The sequence below is a fragment of the Theropithecus gelada genome, chromosome 1, assembly GCF_003255815.1.
Source record: "Theropithecus gelada isolate Dixy chromosome 1, Tgel_1.0, whole genome shotgun sequence".
Classification (NCBI taxonomy): domain Eukaryota; kingdom Metazoa; phylum Chordata; class Mammalia; order Primates; family Cercopithecidae; genus Theropithecus; species Theropithecus gelada.
In genome coordinates, this window is record NC_037668.1 from 46,465,644 (window position 1) to 46,485,288 (window position 19,645).

The 19,645-nt window shown below is 55.5% G+C and overlaps 1 protein-coding gene across 1 annotated transcript in view; it reads right to left on the minus strand.

Annotated features, from left to right (window-relative positions):
* Nucleotides 1-19,645, minus strand: part of IFFO2 (intermediate filament family orphan 2) — a 50,454-nt gene that overhangs the window by 7,212 nt on the left and 23,597 nt on the right. The window contains exons 2-6 of the mRNA XM_025366688.1: nucleotides 9,171-9,231; nucleotides 7,829-7,924; nucleotides 6,512-6,652; nucleotides 5,060-5,199; nucleotides 426-546 (exon numbers count right to left, since the gene is read on the minus strand). Coding sequence (XP_025222473.1) covers nucleotides 426-546; nucleotides 5,060-5,199; nucleotides 6,512-6,652; nucleotides 7,829-7,924; nucleotides 9,171-9,231 — 559 coding nt within the window. The remainder of the gene's footprint in view (nucleotides 1-425; nucleotides 547-5,059; nucleotides 5,200-6,511; nucleotides 6,653-7,828; nucleotides 7,925-9,170; nucleotides 9,232-19,645) is intronic.

A 19,645-nucleotide genomic window follows, 5' to 3' on the forward strand; every position in this document is an offset into this window, starting at 1 on the left:
TTATTTATTGATTTATTTTTGAGACGGAGTCTCGCTCTGTCACCCAGGCTGGAGTGCAGAGTACAATCTCGGCTCACTACAACCTCTGCTTCCTGAATTCAAGTGATTCTCCTTCCTCAGCCTCCCGAGTAGCTGGGATTACAGGTGCACACCACCAGGCCTGGCTAATTTTTATATTTTTAGTAGAGGTAGGGTGTCGCCACATTGGCCAGGCTGGTCTCGAACTCCCGACCTCAGGTGATCCGCCCGCCTCGGCCTCCCAAAGTGCTGGGATTACAGGCGTGAGCCACTGCGCCCAGCCCAAAGGGGATAGTTTAGCTGGGTGGTGGGGGCTGTAGGAAAATAACAGGGATGAGGGACCATTGAAAGGAGGTGCCCCCCGGGTCCCTAGTCCTGGCCTCTGGGAAGCCAGGCGCCGGGCTCACCTCGCCCTGCAGGTCGATGGTGGGATTGCAGTTGGTGAAATCTTCCCAGAGCAGCAGCGTGTCTTCATTCTCTTCCCACGTCAGGCTGTCACAGTCGTCGTCAAAGTCAAAGGTCTCCCGCCTGTGGGGGTGACACCAGAGGGCATGACTGAATAGAAGCCAGGCTCCAGGGACCCACACAGGGGACAGAAAGGGGCAGCTGCCCAATAGGTACACACCTTCAAGGCTGTCCTCAGAAAAGACAGGGGTAGTAGCCAAAGGCGACATTCGCCATATCCAAAAGGAGTTTAACTCTTTTAAAATGCAGAATGTATTTATGTATCGTTTGTATAATTAAAAATGTGTATTTTTTTTAATGTCAGGCTTTAATGAATTGGGACTAAAGATATTTTCCTCCAAGTCCAATCTTGCAATTTTCCTCATTCATTTAACAGCTATTTCTTGAGCCCCTAGTTTGAGTGAGATGCTCAATATAATACCATCTTCTCTGCAATTTGGGAAGGTTGGTATTATTCCTATTTTACAGATGAAGAAATGGTGGCTCAGAAAGGATAGCTCACGCTAGCATGTAGCAGAAACAGGTTAGAATGCCAAATGTTTCCTATAGCTTTTTCCTCCCCATCAAGACACTCCCCAAGCACCCGTTAGGTGCTGGGCACTGGACCAGCCACTAAGCATGCAGTAAAATGCAACGCCCTCAAAACAATTCCACCTCAAAACAATCCCATGAGGTAAGCATAACTATCATTCCCATTTCACAGGTGAGAAAACAGAGGCTCAGAGGGATTGAGTGGCCTTCTAGAACAATACATGCTGGAAACGAGATTTGAATTCAAAGCCTGGGAGATGTCAAGACCTCCCTATTGGCCAGAACCAGAAGTAGGTTGACTAACCATGCAGGTTTGACTGGGACTAAGGGGTTCCCAAAATGCATTGGTTACCCCAACTGGAGGAGACCTAAAGATCAGCTCATCCAACATACCCCTCTTTCCAAGGGGAAGGCTGAGTCTGCAGGAGTGAAATCACTTGACCCAGTGCATCGGTAGCACATGACAGTGTGGCCCCTGTCTCCAGGCTGCCCTCCCAGGGCTCTCCCCATTGCCCGCCCTCCCTCAACTCCTTCCTGGATCCTCCGGGGCAATGAGTGTTCCCAATGGACTGGGTTGGAGACTGGGCAGGTTCCAAGAAGGCTGTCTGGTAAAAAGCTGCCTCGAGCGCCCCCTGGAGTCAGGCAGGGCTGGCTCCCCTCCAAAAGCCATTCCCACAGGAGTCCATAGGTGGCTCCCCGAGTCCAGGGTCCTGAGCTGGGGGGCGGGTGCTGGAGAGGGCCGTATGGCCGGGAGCCGCCAGGGTCCAGCCCTCACTGCATCACATACTCGATTCCTGACTTCACTTCCTTCCCAGCGTCTGGGATCTGAAGGAAACCCCAGCCGAGGGACAGGAAGCTGGAAAGGACAGAAAGACGGACAAGAGAAGGAACTCGGAAGAGACCCCCACTTCACAAATCTGCAAGGTGGGGCCGAGGAGGAGCCTTGGCCCTGCCGGGGGACAGCTGCACGTTCCCCCTCTTCTTCTTGGTCTGAAGCCCAAACAACCAACTTGGATCAAAACAAAACACGGCTGCATTACTCAAACACTTCATCAGATCTGGCCAGGGGCAGCCTGGCTAGGTCCTGCCCACAGCTGGCGGAGATGTCCACGGGAAAGGCCCAGGGCCCCGCCTGCGGCGGGGTCAGGGTGACCTACACAGAACTGCAGAACGGGGGTGGGGGGTGATCAAAGTGATCAGAGGGTTCATTGTTTGTTTTAACTTAGGTAACTTCACAACCAGCTAAATCTAATTCCATAGTGAACCCAATTCAGCTCTATCAACACTGAGGCGCCCGTTCCGGCAGCCAGTCTCGCCTGACTTGGATCTGAATGCTGTTTCCACACACCGGAGCCTTTGCCCATGGGGCCTCCTGGCTTCCACTCTGATCTATCTCCTTTTGTAGCTCACCCCATTCCTGGTCAGCTTAACAATGCCCTGGGGACTTTATAAAAGCAGGGACAATAATTTCTTCAGAGAAGCCCTTTAATTTAACCACGTGGACCCAGCCTGGGGTCTCTGGGGCATACAATCCTGTCTTAGGCTCAGAAATGCCCAGGGCAATGTTTCAAACAACCTAGATCCAACCACTGGTTCTTTCCAAAAGCCCCTATTGGCCGGGTGCAATGGCTCATGCCTGTAATTCCAGGACTTTGGGAGGTCAAGGTGGGCGGATCACTTGAGGCCAGGAGTTTGAGACTAGCCTGGGCAATATGGTAAAACCCCCATCTCTACTAAAAAAGTACAAAAAAAAAAAAAATTAGCTGAGTGTGTTGGTGTGTGCCTATAGTCTCAGCTACTTCGGAGACTGAGGCAGGAGAATTGCTTGAACCCAGGAGGGGGAAGCTGCAGTGAGCTGAGATCGCACCACCACACTGCAGCCTAGGTGACACAGCAAGGCTCTGTTTCGAAAAAAAAAAAAAAAAAAAAAAAAAAGCCCCTCTTGGCAGGCAGCAAAAGATGAGAAATGAGATGGGGGGTATCAAAAGAGGAATCAAGAATCTAGGGGTCTCCTTATCACCCTTAAATAGCAAACCCCCAAAATACAGCTCCCATCTCAGTTCTGTTTCAAAGGAATGGCAGGTCCAGGAAGTATCAGGCAAAAGAGTTCCTGTCCCCACCCAGTTCCAACCCTGCCCCTGCCTCCTGTCTACCTTAAAAGTTAGCCTAGAATAGGGACAGAAGAGAGAATTCTCTTCCGAGCATGGCATGGGGGACAAAGCACTGGACCAAGAGTTGGGGGCCTGGCTCTGTCCTAACTCCACGTGTGCCCCTCTGAGGGGCCGGGCGGAGTGAGCTCCGGACTATGGAATTCTGAGCCAGCCTCAGAGTTCTGCAGGAAGGTTAGGAGAGCCCATGCCCCTGGCTTTTGAAACAAGTGATGTCAAAGGCATCTGCTAGAAGGAACATGCCCTCTCTCGGGGGGTTCGGGAGGCGGCAGAGCCTCCCAGAGCTCTGATTGGTAGCATTTGCCGATTTCCTGCAATGGCAAATTTTAAGGTACTAACGTGACATCACTGAGCCTGGAGTGGGTATAGCAGCTTCTAAGAGCTGGCACCAGCAGGTTTGCCCACCACTGACCATATCCAGCCCAGACCCTGCCACCACCCCAGCAGCATTTCCTACTGAGAGTGCACTAGTGTGCGAGGCGGCCTAGTTCTGAACCCCAGCTCAGCCACATACTAGCTGAGCAGTGTTGCCCAAATCCCTTCTCCTCTCAGAGTCTCAGTTTCCCTGTCTACAAAAGGGGAGGGATACCCCATCTCCTAGGTTGGGCGTCTGGAGTCAGCAAAGTGACATTTGTGGGGCCCCCTCCAAGTGAACGTCAGGAGCCATTTCTGCAAGCCGTGTGGTCAACACAGCCACCCCACCAAGGGCAAACTAGTGCAGGTGGGTCTGGCTAAGGTCTGCTCAAGAATGGCCCACACGCTAGGTGAGGTAGCTCTTGCCTGTAATCCCAGCACTTCGGGAGGCTGAAGTAGGCAGATCACTTGGGGTCAGGAGTTCGAGACCAGCCTGGCCAACATGGTGAAACCCTGCCTCTACTAAAAATGCAAAAATTAGCCAGGCATCATGGTGCATGCCTGTGATCCCAGCTACTTGGGAGGTTGAGGCAAGAGAAATACTGGAACCCAGGAGGCAGAAGCTGCAGTGAGCCAAGATCTTGCCACTATACTCCAGTCTGCTGGGTGACACAATGAGACTCTGTCTCAAAAAAAAAAAAAAAAAAAAAAAAAGGAAAGAAAGAAAGAAAAGAAAAGAAAAATAGCCTACAAATAAGACCACATCTGCCATTGCCCCTTCTGGGTTCATGATATCCTTAGACACAGACATGTTTACACATGACCAGGGAGGGGACAGCCCAGCCCCTGTATCTCATGGGCAAGAACACCCCTTCTCCCACCGCTTTTTTGGAGGAAGCTTTCAAAGGCAAGGCAGGAGAATGGCAGACAGGGAACATAAAGGATGCTGGTGAATGGAAGAGTATACCCCTGTCCAGATTCAGCAGCTGCCATCCAGCCCTGTTAAACTGTGCCCCAGGTTCAGCACTGCCTGACCTCTTCAAGCTTCCAAGAGAGGCTGAACATATGAAATTTCCCATATTACAAATGTTGAAATGAATCTTGGCTGGGTGCAGTGGTTTACCCCTGTAAGCCCAGCACTTTGGGAGGCCGAGGCGGGAGCATCGCTTGAGCTCAGGAATTTGAGATCAGCCTGGGCAACACGGTAAGACCCTATCTCTACAAAAAAATTTTAAAATTAGCTGGGCATGGTGGCACATGCCTGTGGTCCCAACTATTTGGGAGGCTGAGATGAAAGGATCCCTAAACCCAAGAGGTTGAGGCTGCAGTGAGCTGTGATCATGCCGCCGCCCTCCAGCCTCCAGCCTGGGTGACAAAGTGAGACCCTGTCTCAAAAAAAAAAAAGGAAATGAATCCAAATTCTTCCAGTGCTGCAGGCTACTCTCAGCCCAAGCCTCCCGTTCACCGCCCCTGCCCAAGCAATCTGGGGGAACGGAGAGTGTGCGGGCCATGGGGATACTCACAGCTGGTTAAACATGCGCTTCATCTCATCGGTGATGTTCATGGAGCCGACCTCGTCGTCCGAGAACCGGTTCACCTCCCCGTCCTGCTCGGAGATGTCATCATCGGAAGCCACCTTACGTTCTTTCTTTTTGGGGACCACCTGAACCGGAAAGGAAGCAATCAAGGTAACTGAGGGGCTCGGCTAGGATGGAGGGGAGGGGTGAACTGGGAAGGGAGCCGGCATCTCACAGGATGATGAGCGTGACTGGGGCCGGCCAGTGCCAGGAAAGGTGCAGGTCCTCTAAGAAGCAGGCGGCGTTAGCAGGAAGCGTGAGGTGGGAGACATGCAGGGGGACACAGACGGGCTGGACTTTTCCCTGCCCTGGGCGGCCTGGTGGGTGCACCGGCTCAGCTCGCCCTTTTACCACAGAAGCAACCCCACAGTTTGGAGAGAGGAGCAGGCCAGACCAGGACACAGAGTCACCTGGGATATCTCAGAGCCAGCCAGAGAGACGGAGAACCCCTGACAAAGGCCATACGGCCCCATGCTGCCCAGAGCCCTCCTGCTCACATGCAAAGGCAAAGGACAGGCGGCCCAAGGTTTACCAAAAGCTTCCACTCCAAGCAGACAAGCCACAAGCAAACAAAGGCTGCATTGGCCTCCCCTGCTTCCCGCCAGGGGGACAGCAAGAAGGCATGGAGGTGGAGAGAGGGCCCAGGGAGGCCCGGATCTGGCCCAGCGACGTCAGAGTCACACACACAGAGCGACAACACACCGTATTGCCCTGGGCTCAAGCAAAAGCCAAACCACAACCCGAAACTCAAGAAGCAGCCTTTGGAGAATGACATGTGCCTCATTCGGCTGGACTGGCCCCCCAAGCCCTCTCCAGAAGACAGCCTCACTGGCGCTAACCTGATCGCCGTCTCTCGGGGGCACCCACACTTGCACGTTAGGTCGGGGGGGTATCGAGAGCCTCTTTGGGGGGGAATGAAACATAGTCAAAGGCCAACAGCTCCCCTTCTGAACTCTGAGGTCCCTCTACCAGAGCTCAGGCCAGCTCCCCCAGTTCTCCCCATAACCTGGCCAGGGTTCCCCAACCGTGGGGATGATGCCCAGTCCGAGCACCCAGAGGAAGGAGCAGGAAGTGGGGCAGTGGGTACAGTGTAGGCTGGTGGACCAAGCCCTGGAGGGGCAGGAGACTGATTTCTGCCACTTCCTTGAGCACAGCACATCACCCTCCGGGCCTCAGTCTCCCCAGCCACAGGATGAAGCAGTCAGACGAGCCTATGAGTCCATGGGTGCCTGATTCTACGTTTACCTGGGGAGGCCACAGGGTCCGGTAGTGCTACCTCTCGGGGAAGGGGAGGGAGTGGGATGTGGAGGGAAACAGGGGTTGGCTGGGCAGGGCTGGAGGCCAGGGCTGCTCCGGGAGAGCGGGGGGTTGGCTGGTGAGCAGGGCAGCCCTAGTCACCTGGAAGATCTTGGACACGTCTTCCGAGTTCCGCTGCTGTGCGACATCGCACAGCTTGGCCGTGATATCGATTCGGCGGCAGATGTCCATGTCCACCTTCATGGCCTTTTCTTGGATCTTTGTGTCCAGGTCTGTCATGGGCTGCAGGGAGGACAGCAGGGTTTACATGAGCGAGGGATGGAGCAAGCCTGGGGGGCTGGGCACAGAGGTGGGGAGACCCCTAGGTGTCAGCAGGGGTGGTGCGGGGAGGCCTCCGGAGTCCGAGGGTGCCTTAGGCTTTTCCGTGGAGTGGAGGGCTGCGGCACTGCTCAGGGTGGGATGGGGTCGGGGCCTTGGGAGTCGGGGGCCAGTGTGACACCGTGTGTGCTGCTCTCCCTAAGGGCTGGAAGGCATCCTCCCAGCAGACACAGGATCCATGTTTACTTTGTTAGCGCAAAGGAAAAAGAAAGCCAAACTCCCGCTGGAGAAAGAGAGCCCTTCTTTTCCCGCCCGCACACCCCGCCTGTCCCCGACACAGGCAGCTCTCTCTCTCGGATGCCTCCCACGACCAGCAGTGGGAGTCACTGAGGACCACAGGGTGGATCCCCTTGGACACAAGTGAGAGGGAGCCCGGTGGCCTCCAACTAGGGTCCTGGGAGGCTTCTACCAACCTCACCCAGCTTCACGCCCCTCCACAGCAGGAGCCACGCCAGGCTCAGTCACCCACGTTCTGGCCCCTTCTGCCTTCTGGTGGGGTCTCCCCCTGTACTGCCCAGTGTTGGAAGGAGGAGACCTGGGTCCCCAGCAGCAAGAAGCCCTTTGCGGCCAATAGCTCCCCCCCACCCACGGATACCCAGAGGGGCCCCGGATTGTCAAAAGGACACGCACGCCGGCCTTTCCTGACCTCACGGAGCAACCCTGCCGAAGGCCGCTGGGCCTGCGAGTCTCTCAGGCCTGCACAGACCAGACGGCACCCGGCCCAACCTGCCAGACACCCCGCTGCGCCCAGACACCAAGGCCTGCCCTCATCAAGGCGAGCTGGGAAGGAGTGGGAGCAAACACACACAGACCATCAGGGGAGCCCGGGGCAGGGCGGGATGGGTTAAGCGGCAGATTAATGCATCTCTACTCAGACCAAGGGAAGCGGAAGTGGGGAGGGGGCGGGAGGAGGGTGCCTGGTCTCCGATGCATCCAATGCATCCGTCATCCTCACGGTCAAACACAGCCAGCCAGGATTCTAACTAGAAGCCGAGCTCCAGAGCCTCGGAGGGAATGAAGCATTTTGCATGATGGGTGTGGGGGAGGTCATGACACCCAGGGGCGGCGGGCGGCACTTACGTCACTCATAAGCCCCTTAAACACCACCAGCTCGGCCTTGAGCCGCTCGATCTTCTCGTTCATCTCCTCCTGGATGGCATCAGCCTCCTGTGCTGCCTGTGGGGACGGAGATGGGGAGGCTTCAGAGGGGCCAGGTCCTCTGGGGATAGGAGGGTCTGGACACCTGAGTCTAGAGCCCTAGGCACCCGATGTCCACCCCAGCTGGGCACCTGCATGCCAGGGAAGGGGCACCAAGGACCTCATCCTGCCTGGCTTCCCACTGAGCACTGCTGACTGCTTAAAACACTTTCCAAAGGATTCTCTATTACGTGGGAAAATCCATGGCAGGTATTAAAAGAGCAGGTTAATTAACAAGTAATCCTATTACATTAAAAATATGAGATCAATCCGTGTGAAATTGCCAATATTGGGCCATCTCTGCTTTCAAAAATGACAATGTCATGTGTGTCGACCTAACATGCATCTAAAGAGCGTGGGTGTGCGTCAACTGTGGTGGGGTGGAACTGGAGATCATTTGTATTTTCTTTGTGCTTTTCTATAGCTTCCACATATTTGACCATGAACCCATTAAATTTATAAAGAAGAAAGCACTTTCGTTATAAGAGAAAGGGAGACATTCAAACTTTTCCTTCTACCCACTGGCAATTATCTTAATCTGTCTCTAACTTTCTTAGACGATAAATGCTTTCGGTATCAGAACGCAATTTCTTGACATTTTTGGAAGAACTTTTCATGCCTTCTCATGGGGTTGCTACTTTTGTTCCCATTTGACAGAGAGGAAAATAGAGGCTGAGAAGATGAAGTTTGCTGCTCAGGTTACACCACAGGCGGGGGAGTTGCAGAGCCCAGAATGCAGAGATTCCAGCTAGAGCAGCAAGGGGAATGTTTCCAAATGCCCACCACAGAGAGCCTGCTCAGGCTGGGAGCCCACCTGTGACGTGCCCACCTGCCCTTCCAAGGCCTTCAGCCCCAACCGAGGGCACCCTTCTTGCTTGGGGGCTTACAGACCACCTAGTCCAAGCCTCAGGTGGGGAGACAGTGACTGGTGAGAAGGGTCGCTGGTCCCAGCTCATACAGCAGCTGGGACTTGCACCCTGGGACCCAGGCTTCTCAACCCCTGCATCAGAGCTCTTGTGCAACACTGTGCCGGTCCATTCCTAGCTTCCAAGCAGAGGAAGTGGAAGAGATCTCTTGGCTCCATAAAGGAGAGACTGAGGCAGTAGGAGGTAACAGAGTAGGGGCTGTGCAAGAATTTCCTGGCTTTGCCGCATGAATTCTGTGCCCCTTGGCCACATGGCTCTCTGGCATGCCTCTCCTGGTTGGGATGTCTGAGGGCTCTTACCTCCTGCAGCGTGTCCACCATGGTCTGAAGGTTCATGCGCTTGGCGAGCTCCTCCTCCCATCTGCAAAAGCCAAGAGGAACAGGTGGTCAGAAGGTGAGCTCCCTGTGCCAGTCCAGCCCTCAGACATAACCCCAACACCCACCCGGGGCCTATCTTGAGCTGGGCAAGGAAGGTACATTGGGGCATCCATCCCTCCCTGCCCTCTGGGAGCTCCCAGCCTAGGGGAGGTGGTGGGAGAGGACAGTCAGGCTGATGTATAACCAGAGTACCAGCTGGTGGTGACAAGCGCCACATTAAGGCATGAGCCCAGGACTTCGTGAAGAGAGAGGTGGGAGGGACCACCACCTGCCTGCATGCAAACTGTAAAGTGCTGTGCAAGCACTGCTTGCTGCTGCTTCTGCTGTTGCTGCAAGATGCAGTAGCAAAGCCAGTCCTTAGAAGCCAGGCTGCAGCCAGCTCCACTCTCAGGCTCTTCTTTGCACCCATTGTGCTAAGCATTGCGATGCCCTACAGCCTCCCTAAACCAACACAGAACGCTCCTATGTCGGTGTTATCATTCCATTTTACAGTTGTGGAAACCGAGGCTCGGAGAGGTTAAATAAACGTCTTGCCCAAAGACACACAGCAAGTCAGTGGGTGGGGCTGGAATTCAAACCCAGGTTTGTTTTATTACATTAAAACAAAACTCAATAAATACAGTTCCCACTGATTTAGTGTTTACTATGTGCCAGGCCCTGTTGTTCCAAGGGCTTCCACACACCACTACTTTCACATGCATACTGCCCGAAGCTGAACAGGAAAAGCAGGAGGGGAGAAGGCAGAGGAGGGTTCAGCGGACCCCCCTGCCCTTAACCGCAGGAAGGGGCGGGAGCACTTCCCTGGGGCTGGATGATAATACCAATTCCAGAACCACCTTCCCTGAGACTTACTTTGTACCAGGCACTGTTCTACATGAAGTTAATTCAATCCTCATAACTACCCATGGCGTAGGTACCATCATTATCCCCAGGTGCAGAAAGCAAGGCCCAGAGGCACAAGCTGAGCCCAAGGCCAGGGTGAGATAGTGTGGAGCTAGGACTGAAACCCAGGTGGGGAGGCTCCAGACTGGTTGCTCAGAATCCCCTTGCGGAGCTCCTCATAGACCCAGGAACTGTCAAAGCCTGAAGGCCCTAACCCAGCTCCTCCAACAGAGTTCCTCCCTCCCTGGAGGCAGTTGGGGGCAGGTTCTTTCCCTATTGGGATGTCTGTCCATTCTGGGACAGACAGAGGAGCTTCTCTCCTTCCTCACCCGACTGCTACCCTCCCTACATGGCCTCGGAGCAGGGCAGTCTGGAACCCTTTTAGGATGCTGTCGGGGCCAGCTAAAAATAGGCCAGAGGGGAGGGAGGGGTGGAGAGCCGGTTACGTCACCGGCTTTTGGAAACAAGAGAAAACGGATAGTGTTTGCACACACAGAGGAAAATTCCTCCTCTCTCCCACAGGAGACAGCCCCGGCCAGGGCTCCTGGAGGACACACACTCTCTCCCTCTCCCTCTTTCCTCCGGCCTTTCCCAGCCCTAGCGTTAGCTGCTAGGCTGAGATCTGCGTGGGTTCCAGGGTCCAGACCTAGAGGGCAAGGGATTCCTGCCAGGGCTAGAGGGCACAGAGGAAGCTAAGAGGGGGGCAGGAAGGGAACCTAAGGGCCTAATCCAGCCGGGACCATCTTACTGAACCTCCTCTCATTGTACAAATGGGGAAACTGAGGCCGGATGGTCAAGCCATTTGCCCAGATAACCCAGTATATCAGGAGCAAGGCTAGGAGTCCAGTCCCAGGCCATCTCTCACCAAGAAGAGCAGGCCCCACGTTGGGGACAGGAATCACAATGGGGGAAAGTTCCCAGGCCACTCCACCCCTGCCCAGGAGCACAGGGCATCTGGGGCCTCCCTCGGGGGTGAAGCTGGAGCACAGGTCCCGAGCTGAATCATCTCTCCTGGCCACGCTGCTCAGAGTGGGGAAGGCGACTCAATTCCAAAGCCACTGAGCAGGGCAGGTGCAAAGGCGAGCCCCAGCGTGGCTCTGGCTGCAGCCTGGCGTCTAGAGCCAGCCCTCTAACACATCTTGCAGCAAGAACAGGAGTAGCAAAGAAGGGCACAAAAAAATAAAGAATGGCATGGCTCCTCCCTTGGATGCAGGCACCCAGGGGCACCTCCCTGACACTCCCCATTCCCCAGAGGGGCCCTTTGGAATGAGGCCCAGCACCCCTCACTTTTCCTTTGAGCAACCATCTCATGAGGAAGGCGAGGCAGGAGCCAATAGACCCCTTGTACAGATGGAGAAAATGAGGACCGGAGAGGGAATGAGACTTGCCCCAAATCCACCCAAGGTGACAGCGGGAGCCCAGATCTTTGGCTCTCCAGACACAATAACAGCAACAGCACCAGCAACCATTAACTGGGGGGTACGGTCTGGGTGCCACACACCCAGCTCACTGCCTTGGACACACATCACTGGCTTTAATGTGAATTATTAACCCTCCTGGGGAAAGAATTTCTAATTAAGCCTATCTTGCAGATGAGGGAGCTGAGGTTCAAAGAGGTAAAGTAACTTGTCTAAGGTCACACAGCTAGCAAGCAGGGAGCTGGGACTCAAAGCTAGTCCAGTCTCTAAAGTAGCGAGTCTCAGCCTAGAATGTGCACACCAATCACCCGGGCATCTTATTACCATGCAGATCCTGGTTCAGCAGGCAAGGGCTTGGGCAGACAGCTCCCTAGTGATGCTCGGCTACAGATGGCACTGAGTGGCCAGGCTCTGAAGACCACACAACCCAGCCCCTCCACCTCTCCTCTCCCCTCCTGCCCCGAGTTCTGCCCCACCCCCTCCACCCCACCACGTCTCAATCATGTTTCCTGAGCTGCACACACCACACCCCCAGGATGAGCTTGCACAAATGATTTCATGGGCTTTTTATTTCCAAAGCCAGACTGGGTTGGCAGCCGGCTGGCCTGCTCCCAGGAGGTTGAGGACAGACCCCGTATGTGGACAGCAGCTGGCTTGACTGAAGAGCCTGTCGTCCGCCCTGACATCCCTCCCGGCAGTGGTAGAGAAAACCTGGCTCAGCCAGCTCCAGTGTTGACAATGCAGAAAAGCTCTGTCCTTGGACCGTTCTGAGGACTGGCGTGAAGGGCCAGGGGGGCGATGTGCTTCTTACGGCACTCCAGACACCCGCGTTCCCTCCCCACCCACCCAGAGCTAGGGAGCACTCAGCTTAACTGAGAACTGGTCAACCAAGTTGCTGGCACGGAGATTTCAACACCTGCTTCCCAAGCACAACCCTCCCTCTTCCCTGGGTCTGCCCACAAGTGTAAGGTTTCAGTGGGGAGGGTGTTTCAGGCAGAGGAACCAACAGAAACAAAGAAGGCAGCAGGAAGGGACAGGCCAGGCACTGTCTGCCACCAAGAGACGGGTGCACCTACTTTGAGTCAGAGGTTTGCGGACATCATTTCCTTTCAGCCTGTGCAAACCCCACTCTCAGCCCCGGCCCACGGCTGAGCAAACAACTTGCCCAAAGACTGCCTAGGAAATGGCAGCACCTGGATTCGAATCCAGGTCTGGCAGAATCCTACGCCCAGGCCCTTTAAGGCTGAAAGGGGAAGGAAGGCTGGAGTGAACATAAAGAGATCACTTTGAGGGTACAAGGACCAGTTTCCTCGAGCCTCCCTCAGCAGTCCAGGAGCTGTTCTGTTGGCTGGGGAGGGGTCCTTTCTGGTCTTTTGAAGACTCCAGGATATTGACAGGCCTGTCACTGGAGGACAATGAGGTGACAAACACATCCCAGTGCTCTCTGAGGGGCAGGGCCTTTCCATAGATCCCCTCTATCATACTGCACATGAACTGGGCTGGAAAGCTACTCTGTCCCCACTTTACAGGTAGGAAAATGAAGACCTAGGGCCTATGGACAACTCCAGCCATGGCCAACATGGCTTGAATCACTGAGAGCCGCCCCTGCCCACCCTGACTCAGCAGCGCATAAAACTTCCAAATCCTTCTCTCTTCTAGTGCTGGATGAGAGAAGAGACGTGTATTGACTACCTTCTCGATGGTGTCCACCACGTTAGGTACTCATACCTCCCTCTATAAAATCCCGCTGAGCCCTCCCCTGGGGATCGTCCCCATGTTGCAGATGAGGCTCGGAGGTCAGGTAACTCATTTCCCCTCTTCCTCTCTCCTCCGCAGCCTCCTGAAACCCTAGCCATTCTCCCAGGTTTGTCTCAAATGTCACCTCTTCCCTAAGCCTCGCATCCACGTCCACTGTTTGCCCCACAGCTGAAGGCAGCGGAGGCCCCAGGATCTCCTCTTCCCCAGTGGCATGGTCGTGGGATCCCACGGCACACAGCTCTCGCCCAAAGGAGCCAGTCCCATGATGCCAGGGCCAGTGATGGCTCCACCGTGCGGTCACCGCCACTTCCACCTTCCCCACCACCACCGGGGGCTGGTACTCATCTCAGGAGGTCTCAGGCACAGAGATAGGGGCAAGGAGGAAGCAAGAGGCAAGGTCCCTGGCCTAGGTGGGAAAACAGGCACAGGAGCCAGGTCTCAAGTGGGGGTCCAGTCCTTCTGCAGGCCCAGAGAGCTGGTTATGATCATTCCTGTGCTTGCTGCTGTATCCCTGTACCTAAAACTGGCTGGGCACTTGCTAAGGAGTCAGACATTTATCGAATGGATTGGTTGGTTGGATGGATGGATGGATGGATGGATGGATGGATGGATGGATGGATGGATGGATGGATGGATGGATGGATGGATACATGGATAGATGGATGGATGATTGAATGAATCCAAAGCTGCACTTACTCCTCAGTGCCCTGATGGCCCTCGCCTCCAGCCAGAGCTCCTTTCCCCCAGAGCATCCTTAGCCTGAACCATCCCAGCCCAGGGGGCTCACGGGAGGCAAATTCCCAGCACAGCCCCTGCATTCAGCTTCATCCATTCAGCTCCAGAGCCTCTCCTGGGAGAGGCCAGGCCAGGCCAGGGGGAGGGATGGCCAGGGCAGGAAGCAGGCAGGAGAAGGAGAAACCTTCCCTTTCCCACTTCCCACAGCCCTGGGCCAGGGAGGGGAGGCAGGGATGTCAGGACAAAGAGTGCAGGGAGAGGAAATGACTCCACAAAAGCACACAGCAGCTGAGATCGGGGGCCTTGGCCACCATCTTAGCAGAACAAGCACTCTCTGGGGCTGGTGGCCAGGAGGGGGAGGTGGCAGCACCACCCCAGCCAGATGTGGTCTCTTCGCATTCCTGAGGAGCCACCACTGGAACCACGTGAGGGACGAGAAGTCTCCGCTGGCCACTGGGAAAAGGGGGTGGGCAGATTCGATGCCAGTCCCCACCCCCACCCCACTCAGGGCCAGGGCCTCCCCCTCCCCCGTCAGCTCAAGATGACACACAGACCTGCAGGAAAGGGACCGACAAGCCTGCCCTACAGAGGGGCGGAAACCCAAGCTGCAGTCACCAGCAGAGGGGCTGACTCACAGATTTTTCACTTCCTGTGCAGTCAGGGAAAGAGGCTGGAGGCTCCCGCTCAGGAGGAAAGTGGGTGCGGGTCCAGCAACACAATGAAGGCTCCAGGGACGAACCTGGGGCTCCTGGAGTGAGCATCCCAAGACTCCAGGGCAGCAAGAGACGGGTCCAAATTCTGCCCCATCGCTTCCCAGTTGCGTGATCTTGAGCAAGCCAGTTACCTTCTCTGGGCCTCAGTTGTCCCCTGTGTGAGTCGGGAAGCCAGCCACCCGCTTTTGAAGGTGGCTGTGAGAACTACAGGAAGGGGACGGTGCGGGTGAAAGCACCCCTGGCACCCAGCAGACCACGGGTGTTCAGCAGCTCCATGCGAACCGCACGGCGCGTGGCCGCCTCCCACCTCCAGAGTTGGGAGGGAGGTGGAGAAACGGCCCACCCCTTGCGGGCAGGCGAGTGGCCGGCACGCCTCGGCCGACTCACTCAGGTGAGGCTGGGCTGGAGCCCTCAGTGGAAGACTTCATTCTGGGCCAAGCGTGGGCCTGGCCTCTGGCAGAGGGCAGGGGGGGGCAGAGAGCAGCTTCCTTCCCAGGGGGTGGAGGGCTGGCACCCTCTCAGCTCCACCCTGGCCTCAGGGAGCTCACCCCACTATAGCAGGGCTGGGTGCAGGTGGCCAGGGGCGTGCTGGAGCCTGGCGGCTCAGACCATGAGAGATTTTGCCTGGCTGAGTGCCCCTCAGCTCTGAGCTGCCCCAGCTCCTGTGTTTGCCCACCTGCAGATGCACAGAGGCATCCCAGCATGGACAGTGCCTCGCCCCAGGCCTCACAACAGAGCCAGGGCCAAGCCTGGGGGCCCCAACTGGCTGTTCTTCTCTAAAATAATATCTGAGCTGGAGGAAGAGGTTGCAGGCACAGTGGCAGACCACGGGAGCCCTTTCTTCAAATGCAGTTTCGCAGAAGCAGATGGGTTGGGAAGACCAGAGCAGGCTCCCCGGTGGGGTCAGGGCTGCGTGCCCCCAACAGCCCCCACTTGCTTCTGCTGAGCCCTTCTAGAGAACTTGAAAACCACAACTGAGTCAACTTCCTCCTTGCACACCATCCCCCTCTAATACCACAGACAATTCATATTTAAGGCAGAAAAAAAATCCGATAAGGGAGTGGGAGTGGGGCAGCGCTGGGAATACAACGTGGAAATCCCGCCACTGCTGCTAACACAGGGCTCACCTCCCGGGAAGCTCAGCACTGATGCACATGTGGACGCGTCGCCTCCTGACTTCCTCTCCCACGTGGCACACTGCAAGCCTGTCTTCTCCCCCGAAAATGGATAGCCAATAAGCTCAAGCCCCTGTGTGTGGAAGAGGCCCCCTCCTGCCTACCCTAAGCCCCACCCCCCCGCGACACCTGTCACCACCTCTTGTGGCCTCCCAGCTCCCATCTCCATGGAGCCCCTGATCCCCAGGAAAGGCTGCCTCGCAGACGTGCCCATCAGAGCCCGGCTGCCCAGCTGTACTCCGCTGCTCTCGGAAGGAAAGACAAATTAAATGCCAACTGATCGTCTCCACGGAGGAGGTATTAATTTAATGTGAACACTTAACCAGGGCAGCCGATTCCATTACAGGCGGGCAGTAATGGCCCGGGCAGGACGGAGCACAGGCTGCACGCTGGGGATGGGGGCCAGGTTTGAGAAGCCGCTAATCAAGTGTGCCCCAGCACACTGCCACCCACACAGACACACAAAGCTGCTTTCAACCAGAAACAGCAGCCTCCTCCAGGGATCCCAGCAGGCCAGGTCTGTGCAAGGCTGCTCAGGGGAGAGGCAGAGGGGTCTGACATCCACAGGGAAGTTCCCTGTGGAAGACAGCGTACTGGGCTGGGAAGCAGGAGGTCCTGGTTCACGTCCTGGCTGTGTTGCTAATTCGCTGCATGACTCTGAGCAAGTCCCTTCTCTGCCCTGGGCCTCAGTCTCCCCATCTGTAATAGGATCTCCCAAAATCCCTCTGGACTTGATATTTGCAGTGCTATTTGCACACCCTGGATAGGGCCCTTCCTTGAAGTCCAGAAGAGGTGACAGCCTCAGGGACACCAACTCCATCCAGAGTTATCCTGAGTGCTATCAGGGCTCTGACAGCCTGCACTCAACAGCAGGCACCCGCTGGGTGCCCTCTCCCAGAAGAAGCAGCGCGGTGTGGGAGCATGCATTCATTTGTTTGTTCCCTCACTCATTCATTCCATAAACAGTTCCTGAGGGCTTGCCACGAGCCCCGCAGGCCTTAGAGGGTCCAAGGTTGTAGGCATTTCTGCAGACCTCTCTAGGAAGGGCAGGTGAGCTGAGAAAGTCATCTGCCTCTGTGTGATCCCCTGAGGGCCTGCCTACCTCAAGCTAGGAGCCTCAGTCTCCACCTCTGTAAAATGGGGATAGCAATCCCACCTCGTAGGGCTCATGGACAGATCAGGAGAGCAGGCTCAAGTGAGGCACACAGGCGCCCTTGAGAGATGATGCCCATGCTCTTCACCGGTGTCACCTTGGCTCTACCTGCCTGGGGGAGGGAGGGGCAAATGGGTGGGTGAAAGTCTGGGCCCCCTAAGCAAGGACACTTCTCCATCCTGTCCTGGCCCTCTGGGGACCCAGGAGCAACTGAGAGAGGTGGCGCTGAAATCGAGTTGCTAAGGAGTTTTCCCAGCAAGGAGGTGAAAGTGAGTCCCATCGCCAGGCAGAGGGAATGAGCTGCGTGGGGTCATCACATTCCCCCCACCTGACATTCCCCCAACTTGTTTCCTGGTGACCAATGGGGCCCTTTGCAGGGAAGCTAGCTGGCCTCTGGGCTGTCTGCGGTGAGCCATCAGGACTTGAGAGAGGTGAGTGGGAGAGAACGGCAAGCCCCTAAGTGGGCTCCGGCCCCCAGCCACACACCCCTTCAGGCAACGAGGCGGCAGCCTTGTGCAGGAAGTCCTGAAGCTAGTCCTGCCTCTGCCCCAGCTGGCTGCATGATCTGGGGCAAGTCCCTTCCCCTCCTCTGGCACCAGTTTCCCGTCAGTAATGCAATGATGTCAAGCTGGATGAATTCTAAGGGCCCACCCATCCAAGCCAGAAAACAACTTCCATGATCCCTGGACAAGCACCCTACGCTGACCACAAAGCCACCTGACAAACCACAAATGCTCAAAAGCCAGCTGGGATGCCAGTCCTTGCGTTCCAACCAGTGTGTGTAGTGGAGAGGGGAGCAGGGGCTCTGGAGACAGAGGGTCCTGGGACCCAATCCCAGCTATCCATCTTGCAGCTCTGTGACCTTAAGCAAGCTATGACCTTCTCTGGGCCTTGGCAATACCGCCCAGCTCCGAGGGGTTTTGCCCGCATTCCATGGAATAGCATATGAAAAGTGCCCAGAACAGTGCCTGGTCCACCACGAGCATGCCATTGGTGTCATCATCCTCATCCTCATGACCTCCCAATTACAGCTGCTCAGAGAGGTGGGGAGAGGCTGGGAGAATGCTCTAGGACCACACTGTAAGTGAGGGGTCAGACTTGAACCCAGGGCCATCTGACCCCAGAGCCACTGTCTGCATCACAGCCATGTTGTTGATGGTCATGATAATGAGCTAGACGCTGCCTTCACCTGGCTGGGTGGCTGGCACTACACGGGGACGGCGTGGCAGAAGGAAAGAAGCCAGATGCTAATGCCACAGAATCCCCATGCCAGCAAAACCCATTGAAAGCCCTGTTTTTGCCCTCCACACCCCATAGACGTACCCCAGGAACTAACGGGCATGCCCAGCCCTTTGAGGTCTGTCCTAACAAAGGCCACGATGGCAGCAGGTGGGTCCAAGGCAGGAGAGCCCAGCTGGTCTCATGGCACCTTCCAACACACACAAGGCATTTAAGGGTGTTCACCCAGGCCAGCTGTTGGCTTTTTTGGGCAACATGGGGCCCAGGGAACCCCCGGGTCACCTGCCCCAATGCCAATCTGAGGTTTCAGTTGTTTTCTGAGGTGCCTGTTCAATTCCCCTATGTCTATATTTGCTCAGATTCCCAGCATCACTCCCACTTGGTATTGCTTATCAAAAACAACTTTGGAAAAGCTGAACATGGGGGCTCATGGCTGTAATCCCAACACTCTGGGAGGCCGAGGCAGGAGGATCATTTGAGGCCAGGAGTTCAACACCAGCCTGAACAACATATTGAGATCCCATCCCTACAAAAAAATTTTAAAAATTAGCCAGGCATGGTGGCACGCACCTGTAGTCCTAGCTACTTGGGAGGCTGAGGTTGGAGGATCCCTTGAGCCTAGTAGTTTGAGGTTGCAGTGAGCTAGGATCAGGCCACTGCACTCCATCCTGGGTGACAGAGTGAGACTCTGTCTCAAAAACAAACAAAAAACACCTTTGGAGAAACTGCAGCTCTGTGGACACTCACAATCCCAAGCAGCATGCTGGCCAGTGCCCTCCTCCCACTGCTTCTGTCCAGAAACTACACCCAGGTGGGCACTCCCCCCACCCCTAAAAAACCAGGCCACTCCAAGGAGGAAATTGTCTCAACCAGCATCTCACAGGGAGGAAAAATCTGCATCGTAAATTGCAGGCCACCATGAAGTTTCTGGAGCACCACTGCCAACCTCTTCCAGGCTTGGGCACCCCTTCATCACCTCCTCCAGGGAGCTTTCCATGACTTCCCCGGAATAAGTCACTATGCCCATTCCGATGTTCCCAGTCCTGAACTCACACCTTCAGTACTGGCACCCAGGGTCTGTAAATTTTCACTTCCCTGTCTCTCTCATCAGACTCCACTCTTCTACAAGAAGGAAAGAACTTGCATTTATTGTAAAATGCTGATTAGGTGCTAATCATTTGACTCCCACAATCTCTAATTCTCACCACAGTTCTGCGAGTCGGATGTTATCATTCCCACTATACACGCTCAGGTGAAATGACTTGTTCAAGGTCAAATCCAGGTCCGTATGGTTCCCAAGCCTCTCTATGGTTTGACAGTGTCT